The sequence below is a fragment of the Saccharomyces mikatae genome (genome assembly GCF_947241705.1).
Source record: "Saccharomyces mikatae IFO 1815 strain IFO1815 genome assembly, chromosome: 15".
Taxonomy (NCBI): domain Eukaryota; kingdom Fungi; phylum Ascomycota; class Saccharomycetes; order Saccharomycetales; family Saccharomycetaceae; genus Saccharomyces; species Saccharomyces mikatae.
The window spans coordinates 967,706-981,944 of record NC_079270.1 but is presented as its reverse complement, the minus strand read 5'-3'; the positions used below and the strand labels follow the sequence as shown (position 1 = coordinate 981,944).

General features: G+C 39.6%; 4 protein-coding genes and 1 non-coding gene across 5 annotated transcripts; 3 read left to right on the top strand and 2 right to left on the bottom strand.

Annotated features, from left to right (window-relative positions):
• Window positions 1-23: 23 nt before the first annotated feature.
• CIN1 (Cin1p) lies at window positions 24-3,077 on the bottom strand (the record flags this gene model as incomplete). Its single annotated transcript, XM_056225980.1, has 1 exon — window positions 24-3,077. One exon carries the CDS (start codon window positions 3,075-3,077, stop codon window positions 24-26), a length of 3,054 nt encoding a protein of 1,017 aa, XP_056079744.1.
• A 997-nt stretch (window positions 3,078-4,074) lies between these two features.
• Window positions 4,075-5,970, top strand: PUT4 (proline permease PUT4; the record flags this gene model as incomplete). The annotated part of the gene is made up of 1 exon (XM_056225979.1): window positions 4,075-5,970. The coding sequence occupies one exon, from the start codon at window positions 4,075-4,077 to the stop codon at window positions 5,968-5,970; it is 1,896 nt and encodes a 631-aa protein (XP_056079743.1).
• Window positions 5,971-6,401: 431 nt separating this feature from the next.
• On the top strand, window positions 6,402-7,922 carry PYK2 (pyruvate kinase PYK2; the record flags this gene model as incomplete). Its single annotated transcript, XM_056225978.1, has 1 exon — window positions 6,402-7,922. The coding sequence occupies one exon, from the start codon at window positions 6,402-6,404 to the stop codon at window positions 7,920-7,922; it is 1,521 nt and encodes a 506-aa protein (XP_056079742.1).
• Window positions 7,923-8,058: 136 nt separating this feature from the next.
• REV1 (deoxycytidyl transferase) lies at window positions 8,059-11,013 on the bottom strand (the record flags this gene model as incomplete). The annotated part of the gene is made up of 1 exon (XM_056225977.1): window positions 8,059-11,013. One exon carries the CDS (start codon window positions 11,011-11,013, stop codon window positions 8,059-8,061), a length of 2,955 nt encoding a protein of 984 aa, XP_056079741.1.
• A 2,700-nt stretch (window positions 11,014-13,713) lies between these two features.
• Smki_15.trna20P lies at window positions 13,714-13,818 on the top strand. The gene is made up of 2 exons: window positions 13,714-13,749; window positions 13,783-13,818. It is a non-coding gene; the product is annotated as a tRNA-Pro (tRNA).
• Window positions 13,819-14,239: the final 421 nt, after the last annotated feature.

The following is a 14,239-nucleotide window of genomic DNA, read 5'->3' as shown; positions in this document are numbered from 1 at the left end:
TATGTAAATTTTACTATGTACGCTCATAAAGTGATATCGGACTCTAATATGTTCGCAAATTCAAAATTCTGGCAAGCTGCATCTAGAAATTCGAGTTGCCTGATGGCACCTGACTCTAAAAGTATCTGAAATATACCTTGTAAAGCGATATTCTGGTCTGCCATAAATTTTGATTTTGTTGCTGTATATTCACGCCTCACGATTACCAATAGCCTTTTTAGTATTGAATTGACCAAATCAAAATTTCTTTCCCTACCAGTAATGTTATCCACTGTGTGGTAGTAAGAGATCGCTAAGAATGGGAAGAATTTGATCACATTAACTCTCAGTGTGATGTAATCTAATAAATGTAAGTTATAGAATTTGGCGAAAACACCTTGAAAATTGAAGCCAGGATGTAAAACAACCAAACCAGATTCCATGATTCTAGTCCAAAATTTTACGCAATTAATGGTGAACTTGATGGTATCAAACTTCATTGCACCCGTTAATGGATCTTTGTTGGTATTACATCTACTTGATTTATCGATCTGTTTAGCGCTTGGGATTATTCTGATCAAATCATTGCATAATTCCAATTGTTGCGGAGGAGACAAGGATCTAAAGTATACAATAAAGGAATCAATAGATGAAGTTAGTTCAGAGTCGGAAAAATTTATTGCCCCGGCGTTTATTGCGTAGCCTTTCCAAAACTCCTTGCTTAGGCCTTGTCTGTGTTGGAAATTAAGTAACATTAAATTAGATATTTCAGTGGTTCGTGGTGTGGATGGTGCGAGCAATTGATAACTCATTTTTTTGATTTCTAGTACAGGTTCCGCAAGCAATCGAGTTAATTTTGGCCTGATGGTATCACCATTAACAGATAACAAATTAGGATGTGAGTGTATAACCTTTAAGGCTTGTATTCTTACCAGGCGTCCTACGTCACCTTGTTCCGTTATCGTATAATCATCAAGACAGTTAATGATGACATTGAGGAATTTTTGGTACGAATTCGGTGAGAGCAGGCTTACTCGATCCTCCCAATGGTGATCAAGTTCTTCTATCAAAATTGATTTGGACTGAGGTGTTAATGAAGGAAATTGGGATAAGAAAATAGAACACATCTTTTCTTGATCGGGCAAGTGGCATATCAAGCGGCATGCTATCTCGTTACCTGATTTGATTGATTGAGCGGTCTTTGAATAACTCAAAGTAACGCATTGTGATATTATTCGTTGCACTATGGAGACAAAGTCGTTGTATAAGTTTAATTTCTTCTGTGGTGATATAATGTTTACAAATTGCCAAAATAATGCTTGATTGAAATCATTCTGCCCCACCAACTGCCAGTATTTTAGAATAACAAAAATTTGAAATAACTCGGGTGAATTATCGTTAAATTGTCTTTTCCCTTGGCCTATTAATTGGAAGTTGATTTTATTTTTGTAAATGTCAGTACAAATTTTGCTTGTCTCTGGACAATTTACGTCATTTTCAAGTAATTTCAGGTATAGATACAAAATTTGACAATATTGTATCATCGAGTGGCCTGATTTATTTAACATTGCGTGCAATAAATCAAGTGAGCATAGTTTCAACTTGATTAGCGGGAGTAAATTATAATCTATATTGAGTTTCATGGTAGTCAGGTGTAAATTCTCCAATAAATTCCAGTGGAACGACCACTTTATAAAAATGCCCCATACGCAAACAGCGCTATTCGATGTGTTTTCAGCATTGAACAGTCTACGAATTAGATCCGAATTTTCCTTGAACGACCTCGACAGATCCTTCCAGTTTGCCTGTAATATGGAGGCGATATCCGTTTGGTTCAGTGCCAAAGACCTGTTGGACCTACCCAATAACTCTTGAAGGGCAGCAAAACTCGAGTACCTGATTATCAATTCAGGATCGAAAAAGGCATTTATAAGTAGATGAGCCAATAGTGACTGTAGGATCTGGGGAGATAAATTATTGCAACTGTCCGACCTCATTATGGACCAGATGATGAAATTCGTCGAATCTCTGATATGATGGCCCTTAATTATTTGGAAGCGGGATTGCTGGAAATGGCACGTTTTGGGGATGATCAGAGTCAATACACGGCTAATGAAATCTACAGGGAGAATCTTAGCCAGAGCCACCTCGGCAATTATCAATAAGGAAGTGTGTAACTCGTTACTATCGATAGAATCCCAAGAGGTCTGCAATAGCGAAATCGTGTTGTCAATGGTGTATCCAATGAGCTCGATATAAGATGCTGGATCCCTCTGGTGAAGGAACTTGGCCATCTTAGCAAAGGAGTGCGCCAACTGGAACCGTGTATCTGTAGAATTCGAATTCAGATGGTCCTGGAAGAACTCTATTATAGCATCTAGGATATCATGGGATGCATGGTAGTACGAAATCTGGAATAATTTGGGTAAGAGCTTTATTGCTTGATTAGACACTGCAATCTGCTGTAAATGCCTTAAGTTCTCATGTGAGAAGTAGGAGCTTGTAGTCTGCGGGGATTGAATGTACAGTTTCAGAAATTGGTTGAGGAATGGCACATTTGATTGGTCTGGTCCCGGCAGCTGGTCGAAGTCCCTTGTCAAGTTTTTAAAGTATAAGACGGCTTTGATCTTATTGATGGGCGGAATGCAAATCGGGTAGGTTTCGAACCTCGACGATACCTGAATCGTTTTGCTAAACCTATCTTTGAATGTATAAGGGGAAAGCAAAACGACGCTTAGCCAAGAAAGGTTTAGATAGACGCACAAGACATCGCTGAAAGAAGAGGGCGACGCTCGATCCTGTAAATAGTTTAAAAGGTCGTTTAACCTAAAAATGCTTGTATCTAATGATTTAAGGACTTTAGAGTGCGAGATTTTGTCAAGATTGTAGAACAGCTCCGCAACGAGTCTTTGGTCACGCTGTGACATAGAAAAGAACGAGTCGGTCAAAAGATGCACGCATCTTGGCAGTATCCTGTCCAAAAGTGCCGGATCGTCTTGAAACTTATTGATTGCCGTAACCGTCTGTTGCAATGTGTTTGGAGAAACGGTCTGAACTCCATCCACTATCGAGCTCAACAAAGCCTGGACCTTTTGCATATGTGCGCTAAACTGACCGGTAAAGCGACCGTTGCGTGTGAGGAGGTATTTGCCAAAGATGCCTCCTTCCTTTCCTGCTCTTTTTCTTGACGTTTTCGTTCTTTCTCCATGATTTCCACAAAAACGAGAGCTTACCCGGGCCTATTTCACACAACACAATCAACTTCTCTTTTTATTTTTTTCTTACAGTACTTTTTAGGACGGAGATCAAGTACCGTACCCGCGCGCAATAGCCGGACGTCCGCAATATCAATATGACTATATCGCAGCGGCGAGTTCCGTGCGTTACAACTCCTGCTACAAGCACACCACGATCGTTGGTCATGCCTGCCAGACATTTAGCGTCCTTTAACTAGGGGTGATGCGGCACCGCAAATTACGACACCCGAAATGTGTGACGATGTACCGGGTACCTGACCTAGAACTCGACTTTGCTCACGGCATACGCCGTGAGCTTAATACTCCAACATAGCCAAGGGGAGGAAAGGGTTCCCCTTCATGACTTTCTTTTTTTTTTTTCATTGCGCTAGCTATGACGTTTGCCTGGCCTCGCTCAGCTTGCATGTGCCTGCGGCTTCTGTCGCTTTTCAACTGCCACCCGATATATCTTATCAGAAGAATGGTCTGTTTTCAACCCCTCGGTATCTGTCTATCGTGTCTCCGCTCAGCTATCAGTGACTACAACGGGTGTTTATCTACCCTCACCCCTCCACCCAGTGCTGATAACACAACCTTACAGGGCCTACGGGTTAGAGGCTAGCTATGTCTGTTTATGTACATGCCCCAATCTTAATATTTGTAAATGCAAATACAACACATCTGTTTCCATGTTTCTGATTGTACGGTGGATGTAAAGGTATAATCAGACTTGCGTAAATATATATATATATATAGAGAGAGTGTGTGTGTGTGTGTGTTGTTAGCACTCTTATTTTTCTTTTTCTCTCCGCCCTCATTTGTTCTCCCTCTCGAATAGTAACCGTCAAATGAATAAATCATGGTAAATATACTGCCCTTCCACAAAAATAATCGACAAAGCTCAACAGGAGTTGTCACCTTCACAGACGACATTGACGGCGGTAGCGGCAGCGGCAGCGGCAGCGACGCCAAGAAAGAGGATAACGTTGTCCAAGTAACAGAGTCACTCTCGTCCGGGTTGCGCCGCAACCATCCTTACGACAACGAAAAAGATGACGCTATCCGCATGGAAAAAATCTCCAAGAATCACTCCGCGTCATCCAACGGCACGATCCGCGAGGATCTGATTATGGACGTGGATGTGGAAAAATCACCCTCCGTTGAAGGCGATAACGAGCCGCACAAACTAAAACAAGGCCTGCAGTCGCGTCACGTGCAACTGATAGCGCTGGGCGGCGCTATTGGTACTGGTTTGTTGGTGGGGACTTCGTCCACGCTTCATACTTGCGGCCCAGCGGGACTATTCATATCGTATATCATTATTTCCGCCGTGATCTATCCAATCATGTGCGCGCTGGGCGAAATGGTGTGCTTCTTGCCTGGTGACGGTTCTGATAGTGCTGGATCTACGGCTAATTTGGTCACCAGGTACGTGGACGCGTCACTAGGGTTTGCTACCGGGTGGAATTACTTCTACTGCTACGTGATCCTAGTGGCCGCCGAGTGCACGGCTGCCTCTGGTGTGGTTGAATACTGGACTACTGCGGTGCCTAAGGGGGTTTGGATAACCATCTTCCTGTGCGTTGTTGTGCTGCTAAACCTTTCCGCCGTCAAAGTGTACGGAGAATCGGAATTTTGGTTTGCGTCTATCAAGATCTTGTGTATTGTTGGCCTGATCATTCTGTCCTTTATCCTGTTCTGGGGTGGTGGTCCTAACCATGATCGTCTCGGGTTCCGCTACTGGCAACACCCAGGTGCCTTCGCGCACCATCTCACAGGCGGATCACTGGGTAACTTCACTGATATTTACACTGGGATCATCAAGGGCGCCTTCGCCTTCATTCTGGGTCCGGAGCTAGTCTGTATGACTTCCGCGGAATGCGCGGACCAACGAAGGAATATCTCCAAGGCTTCACGCCGCTTTGTGTGGAGACTGATCTTCTTCTACGTCCTGGGGACGCTGGCCATCTCCGTCATCGTTCCTTACAACGACCCATCGCTGGTCAATGCCCTGGCGCAGGGTAAACCTGGCGCCGGTTCGTCGCCCTTTGTGATCGGGATCCAAAATGCCGGTATTAAAGTTCTTCCTCATATTATCAACGGGTGCATCTTGAGCAGTGCGTGGTCAGCTGCCAACGCGTTTATGTTCGCGAGCACGAGATCGCTGTTGACCATGGCACAGACGGGACAGGCGCCCAAATGTCTGGGCAGAATCAACAGATGGGGTGTTCCTTACGTGGCGGTGGGCGTGTCCTTTCTGTGCTCTTGTTTGGCGTATTTGAATGTATCTTCGTCTACGGCAGATGTGTTCAATTGGTTTTCTAACATCAGCACCATTTCTGGGTTCTTAGGCTGGATGTGCGGCTGTATCGCATACCTCAGATTCCGCAAGGCCATTTTTTACAATGGCCTTTTCGACAGGTTACCCTTTAAGACTTGGGGACAACCTTACACAGTGTGGGCCTCTCTGATTGTTGTAGGCATCATCACTCTCACCAACGGTTATGCCATCTTCATTCCGAAGTACTGGAAGATTGCCGATTTTATCGCAGCCTACATCACATTGCCCATTTTCCTGGTTCTGTGGTTCGGCCACAAGCTGTACACTCGGACTTGGAGCCAATGGTGGCTTCCCGTGTCCGAAATCGATGTTACTACCGGCTTAATCGAGATCGAGGAAAAATCAAGAGAAATCGAAGAGATGAGGCTGCCTCCTTCCAGCTTTAAAGATAAGTTCATGGACGCCTTGTTGTAACACTTTTAAAAACATATTCCGATACCTCTGACGGTACTAATATTCAAAGAATCCTTCCTCTTAGCGGCTCTGGATGAAAATAGACATACTACCTATATAAATCAAGTTCAAGAGCGCGCGTGCTTCCATATATACATTCATTACCTTTTGTAAAAAGTTTAATAAAAAGTTACTTACGCTTCCCTTACTTCGATTTCCAATTTTTTTTTCATTTTCTGGTCGTATGTACTTAGCGACGCACCACGGAAACAGGGGCAAAGAAAGTGTCACAGCTCTTGAGAAGACATCACATATATTGTGATATTATGCAAGAGTATATAAAGGAAAAAGAAAAAACGTGCACAAGCAATCACTATTAAAAAGTGGTGAAACGCAATCAAACTCACTCCTTCCCATTCACCCATTGGACAACTACAGCAAAAGTGTTATCGATGCCGGAGTCAAGATTGCAAAGACTAGCTAACTTGAAAGTAGGGATACCGCAGCAACTTAGACGGACCTCCATAATAGGTACCATTGGACCCAAGACAAATAGCTGCGAAGCCATCACTTCCCTGAGGAAGGCTGGCCTGAACATCATTCGAATGAATTTCTCCCATGGCTCCTACGAATTCCATCAAACTGTAATCGAGAATGCTATGAAATCAGAACAGCAATTCCCTGGAAGACCGCTCGCCATTGCCTTGGACACTAAGGGTCCCGAGATTAGAACAGGTCGCACCTTGAATGATCAGGACTTCTTTGTTCTCGTAAAACACCAAATGATCTTTACTACCGACTCAAAGTTTGCTGATACCTCCAATGATAAAATCATGTATATAGACTACCCCAACTTGACAAAAGTTATTGTTCCAGGAAGGTTTATTTACGTCGATGACGGTATTCTCTCTTTTAAGGTTCTTCAAATCATTGACGATTTCAATTTAAGGGTTCAAGCGGTAAACTCAGGTTATATCTCATCCCGTAAAGGTGTCAATTTGCCCAATACAGATGTTGATTTACCCCCTTTGTCCGCAAAGGATATAAAAGACTTGCAATTTGGAGTGCGCAATGGGATTCACATGGTGTTTGCCTCCTTCATAAGAACTGCCCAGGACGTTTTGACTATCAGGAAGGTATTGGGTTCTGAAGGGCAAGATATTAAGATTATTTCCAAGATAGAAAACCAGCAGGGATTAGATAATTTCGATAAAATCCTGGAGGTCACAGATGGTGTTATGATAGCAAGAGGCGATTTAGGAATTGAGATCTTGGCACCTGAAGTGTTGGCAATTCAAAAAAAACTCATTGCAAAATGTAATGTAGTAGGCAAACCTGTCATATGTGCAACACAAATGCTAGATTCAATGACCTACAACCCAAGACCGACAAGGGCTGAGGTGTCAGATGTGGGGAACGCTGTACTGGACGGTGCAGATTGTGTTATGCTATCTGGAGAAACGGCAAAGGGAGATTATCCGGTGAATGCCGTTAGTGTTATGGCGGCAACCGCACTCATTGCAGAAAGTACCATCGCGCATTTGGCTCTTTATGATGATCTTAGAGATGCCACCCCTAAGCCTACCTCCACTACAGAAACTGTGGCAGCAGCAGCCACGGCAGCAATTTTGGAACAAGATGGTAAGGCCATCGTTGTATTATCCACTACAGGGAACACAGCAAGGCTGTTATCGAAATATCGACCAAGTTGTCCTATCATACTGGTAACGAGACATGCAAGAACGGCAAGAATTGCACATTTGTACAGGGGTGTTTTCCCATTTGTCTATGAACCAGCCCGTTTAGACGACTGGGGTGAAGACGTTCATAGGCGCCTAAAGTTTGGCGTTGAAATGGCGAGGTCTTTTGGAATGGTGGAGAACGGCGATACTGTCGTTTCCATCCAAGGCTTTAGAGGAGGCGTTGGTCATTCCAACACATTACGTGTTTCTACTGTTGGTGAAGAATTCTAGTAAAAATTAAAGTCCTTGTTTTGTTTTACTTATTTTATTAAATTGTCCATTATTTTGATTTTTTTTTTTTTTCATTTTTAATATACGTCCGAGTATTACAGCTAATACACGCGAACTGCACACTTTTTTTATTGCCTTAAATTTCAAAGTCCATGTCAAGTTTACGCACTGTTTGAAATGTATGTTTATTTCTGTTTAGCAGTGGAATTATATCATTGAGTAAGATTCTTTCCCACGTTTGGAAGCCTGAATGATCCTGGTTTGAAAAGGCACGAAGATTCAATTCCCTTGATATAAGATTTGATAAATAAAGTACTAAATGGACTCTATTAGAGTCACAAAGTTTAATTAAATACTTCACGAATAATTTAACATCTTTCTCATGTGGCCCCCCGTCGCCTAAAGTTTCGGTGACCCATTGTGTCACTAATTGACAAATCTCTTTGAATCGTGTCAAATTCTGAAATTTGGTTGGTTGAAAGATACTATTGCGGCCCATGAAATGATTCTTCTCATTCTTCATGTTTTCTTCTCTTCTTTTTATTTTTTCTTGTAAATTTCCTAGCTTGGTCTGTTGAATTTTTTTCTGAATTCTCAAATCATGCCTTACTTCTGCTCGAACCTGAGTCGGCAGTTCATTCATAAATTGTTCTTCCATGGTACTAGGCAGATCATTTACGTTTGATTTTCTCAAAAAAGTGCTTCTCTTCTTTGCGCTCAATGAATTTGAATTCAATCCAGATCCACTTCTCACATAGTTTCTTTTATCAAACTCATTATTAATGTCATTTTTCACATCTTCTGGTAGGTCTTCAAATGCTTTATTCGTCACTATTGTTTTGAATGGTAACCTCAATTTCAGCTGATTGTCCGAACTAACATCAACTAATTTGTTAAATTGTAAAGCAAGACCTCTCAATTCCTTTGGTGGACAACCCAAACTTCGATATAAGCTTTTCATTTCAGTAGCAATGATTCCGAATTCGTCTGTCGGAATACCTAATCTACTACCACGACTGAATGATTCACATCTTCCCATGCCCATATACTTCGGAGGTTCAATGGGGGCATCTTTACATCTTCTCATCAGTTTTAGTGATATTTGTGACGTTGTTTTGTTGATTTCATTCAATTTCTTCAAAAGGTATCGACAGCCTCTTTCTATGAATACATCCACCTGAGTTATATTTTCAAACCTGATGCCCCAGTTGATATCGATTGATAATGACTTCCTCTGTAAGACTTTTTCGGGTTCGAATAGTATCTTCAAGCTTTCTTCATCATCTTGGCCTTGTAATGCGAGATGTATCTTCATGCCTAACTTGGAACCTACGTTTGCCTTTAAAGTATCCAGAGTATACCTTTTTTTTAGATCATCTAAAGAATGCGGGTTGTTGAACGTTGATTCTAATCTTGAAAGAATAGAGTGCCCGACCCCAGGTAGATCATCCAGTTTGAAATTAGACCAGAATTTTTCTGGTATATCACTTTTAAAGGTAATATTGTAACCATTTGGTTTTGCCATTCTGAGAGCAAGTCTGGCTAACACAAGAGAATCGGAACATCCAATGCTCACTGTGCAACCATTCGTTTCTTGAAAGATGTTTTGGCGTATTTCTTCACACACTTTCGCATTTGGTTTTTTAATGTTGTGGATTTCATCTGTGATAACCCTTACACAGACAACTTCATCAATGGATATGGGTAAAATCAAGTTAAATAGGTTCATTTTTTTGAGAGTATTGTAGAATATTTCGGATTTTGATTGAAACTGTTCAAAGTTGTACGGTAAAGATGTTAGTTTGATTCCCTTTGGCAACATTTTCTCTGCTTGAGATACCCACATCCCATTTTTAATTCCGAATGACCTTGCCACATAGTTGCAACTCGCTATATCTGAGTTTTTAGTACCATGACACACCACTATAGGATCTTTTTTGAAATCACATGCGGAGAAACAAGCACTTCTGCATAAGTATGCGACAGTTGCGAAAAAACAGTCAAAATCAATATGGAAAATAGTATATGTATCGCTATTGGTAACCTTGGTATACTTGTTAATGTTTTCATTCAGAAACTTATTTTTCAGGTTGGCTTTCCATTCAGAGAGATGGTGTAACCTTGAATGAGCAAAATATGAAGCAAGAAAATTCGGATCATCGCAAGCGACTATCTTTTTTGACTCCAAATTAGGAAATTCTGTTAATGATGGCTGTTCTACTGGCAGTAATGCCGCATCAACATGTGCGGGTTTTCTATCTATGCTGGCCTTTGATGGAGATGGTATGGAATTCACCGTTTTACAATTATCTATTTTTTTTTGCTGTTCATCAAATTTGGCTGTTAACGAGTAATTTTGCCAAGGCGCTAACCTTTCTTTTTTGATACTATCTGTTATCCATTCTGGAGTAACTACTTTGTAATTTGCAAACTCAATCCTTTTCCTTAGTGGTAAATTGGAAGCTACTATGTGAGTAACTGTTTTCTTTGCAGACAAGTAGTGCAAAAACATTCCGCCATGTAAAACTATCATCTCATGTAGTTGCAACCTTCCAGGCTTCGTGTAGCCATTTATATAGATGACACAATTTTTGAATATCTTATTGCTTTGACTAGAAGTTCGATCTTTATACTGATCTCTTAATATTTGGTCTTGCAGGTTCTGCGCTTGCGCTTTGTCCTGGAAATAGGTCTCTCTGGTATAGAGAGCATTTTTTTTAATATCTTCATTATCGTCACCATTTTCTTGAGTTTCGATAACTCGATGAGCAATGGGTGAATCTTTGCTACTACCAAGATCAGCATGTAAGTTATCACAGCCAGCCTTCTCAATGGTAAATCTGGGGGTACCAGTTGTTAGACTGTGATTTTTTTTATTAGTTTGGGACAGTTGATTGACATATTCAATCAACGAATCATCGCTTAACGTAGATAGAAAAGACCTCGAATTCAAGGCGCCAGTTTTTGAAGTTAAGTGCGAATCAGTAACACCAGTTTCAGTATAGCATTTTTTTCCATCTGGTGTTTCATTCTTTACAGAAAATTCGAACTCGCTATCCAATAGATCTTCAAAACCTTCGTATTCACCCATCGCCAGATACGTTCGAAATCAATATTTGATTAATCTTTGTAAAGAGAACTGTCAACTTGATGCTTTTTGAAAGGGAGATGGTCAATTTAATTTGTTGGAAATTTAGAACCAGGTGTTGATATGACGCTCAACAATACTAGTACTTAAGGTTTATTTTAAAGTTCAACTTTATATATCTTTTAAAAATATCTAAGTTGTTGCGATGTGCATCAGCATGAACTTTTTCATGATTTTGTTTTCTTCCTCATCTTCTTTTTATTGTTTTTTTGTCCCTTCAAAATTGATGTAGTGAAGAAAAATATAAAAAAAAGAAAGACATTCCGCGAATCGAGAACTAATAAACGTTAAGAATAGCGTACGATATTTTATGCTAAATTAAACGAAATCCTTTTAAATAGGAGGTTAGTGAGCTTCAATCTAAATCCATTCATTCTTATAATTAATCCGGTGAATTAAATGTGGATTCCCCAAGGTTGAAAAAGACATTATTATGAAAGAACGTAGCAAAAGCTTCATGTCATGAGCTTTACCGTCGCCTTCAATTGACTCTTTAATTGTGTTAGCCAAAAATTTAGACCATATTAATTATTAGAAGAAAAGTATTCAGGTCTTTGCAGAATAAATGTTGTATAGTAGTAATAAACTTTTAAAGCCGAACCATATTATTCATATAATTTATGTTAAGATATTAACACGATAGTTTATATTCACTGATTATTCATGTTAATACATTATTTTTAACAACATGTGTTGAAATGAATCAAACAGAAAAGGAACTATCATCTATTGATTACTGACATGACAAAGTAAGACCAGTAAGAAGTAAGACCAGTAAGAAGAAAGACCAGTAACAAAATGTAGATATTATTCACCACATCAGCTACCATAGAAATTTTGGTTATAATTGACTCTTGTCAAACAACACTATCATTATCGTCACTTCGGCTAGAATGTAATTCTCTACATTAGCACAGAATTCTACCTGCCTAGAAAATTGTTTTTAGGAATCAAGCTGAATAGTGTTAACGCTCTTTCTACTTAGTGTGAGTGATATATATTCCATAATATAACAACGTATACTCAAAGCGAGTGTGGCTGCATTTACAACGGTTAGAGATATATGCATATATTCATTTGAATTTGTGTCTTCTTTCTTCCTTTTATTTCGATTTGTTAGGCATGCTGCTCACTTTGCCGCAGAATCAAATGCATTCCTACCAAAGGTTTCGAATTAGTTACGAAAACTAACAGAAGACTCTAACACTAGTGGACCAATGTACATCGACGTACGCCAGCCTTCCTGCTAATAGTCGTTCATATTTACTGAACCCGTATTATTATAGTAGTAACCCATTATATCAACCATCATTGATGGCGTCTAGGCCAAACGTCATCTCAACCATATTGTACAGTTAAACGATGTTTTCGACGCACTGGCCATACATTATATTTCAAACCAGCTATGAATAAAATTTGAGCATACAGCTCGGCATATTCTTTGAAATATAGAAGGCTGATATTTTCCAATAAGTTTGCGTAGAAGTCTAAGGAGATCTCATTCTGCCTCCAAAATATGTCTTTTGTTCAAAATAGGATGGCAGACTATTCATATTGACCACCCATGTTCTCAAGAGCTAATTGATTAGCGTGCTTATACAGAGTACTGCCATCTGACGGGTGAAGAACCGAAAGTCCATTTGCATAAGAGAGATTGTCAGGGATAATTTTGTCGTCACGGTCCTGCCATCTTACGAATACTGAACCCATTGATACATCGATCAAGCGGTTAAATACCACGGTCACCACAGATATACCATACCTTTACATCACCATAACATTTCTGTTCGTCATTGGGATATGCTGCGCAGTGGTCCATCAAGTCTTTTCCATTCTGTTTGAGCCTTGCCGGAGGATTAATGAGGAGTCCGTAGACTGCTTAATTTTAAACACTTTGATAAACGTGATTGAAGAATATTCCTGAGATAATTGTTGGGATTCCATTGTTGATAAAGGCAATATTATCAGGTATATAGAATATACTAGAAGTTCTCCTGGAGGATGTCGGAATCCGCCAAAGGGAATCGATAGTTCTACACAACAATATACTGTTTTATTCTCTTATTTCATACATTGTGATTCATTATCCTACTACATTATCAATCCGTGCGTTTCGGCTTTCACTAAAGTCGATGACTGTTTCTCATAACTTATGGCATCTCCTAAACCGTATATGATAATGTACTAGTAGTATGACTAGTAGTGTGAATACCAGTTGTTAGATGATAGTTGATTTTCATTCCAATAATGTTAAAGAATGTTGGGTAAATGAATACAAACATTCTTATGATGATACCAACTAAATTGGAGTAGGCAAATTCTAATTATAGAATCTCCTGCACTAATAAGATAAAGATCTATTAATTGTCCAGAACTTAGTACATAAGAAGATGAGTTATCACCAAAATTCTTATCATCAACACTCTGATGAACCTTTGGATTTAATATAACCAATCAGCGTGTGTTTTATATACCTCTCTTATATAGATTAAGAAGGAACGACTTATTCTTAATTATTACAACTTACTAAACAACTATTATCACTTATTCCAACAACGTTACTTCCTTAGATATTATATATTATGATTGTCAAGACATACTAGTATTATTCGAGCCCGTAAAGTTACAATTCATCAATCAAGTGGGCGTGTGGTCTAGTGGTATGATTCTCGCTTTGGGCGATCCTATTGAATAAACAAGAGGAACAAAGCATGCGAGAGGCCCTGGGTTCAATTCCCAGCTCGCCCCTTTTTTCCGAACGATATGTAATTTTATCAGTCTCTTCTATTAACGAAACCCTATCTGTTATAAGGCCGATTTTAGAAAGGCAGAATTTACTTTTTAACTGTGTTAACATATGGCCAAGATATGCCGAATGATTGTAACTGAGATAATTGTGGAGTTTGATGTAATTGTTTGGATTCAATTTTCTAATAAGGAATTAATATTAGATATGTAGATATACTAGAAGTTTTCCTCGGGGATTTAGGAATCTATAAAAGGATATCTGTAATTCTACACAGTTCTATAAAACATTATTACCATCGTTTTATATGTTGTTATTCATTGATCCTATTACATTATCAATCCTTGCGTTTCAGTGTCCACTAATAATCAACACATTGATAGTGACATTTATGGGATAGCCTTACTATCAAACCCATGTGTT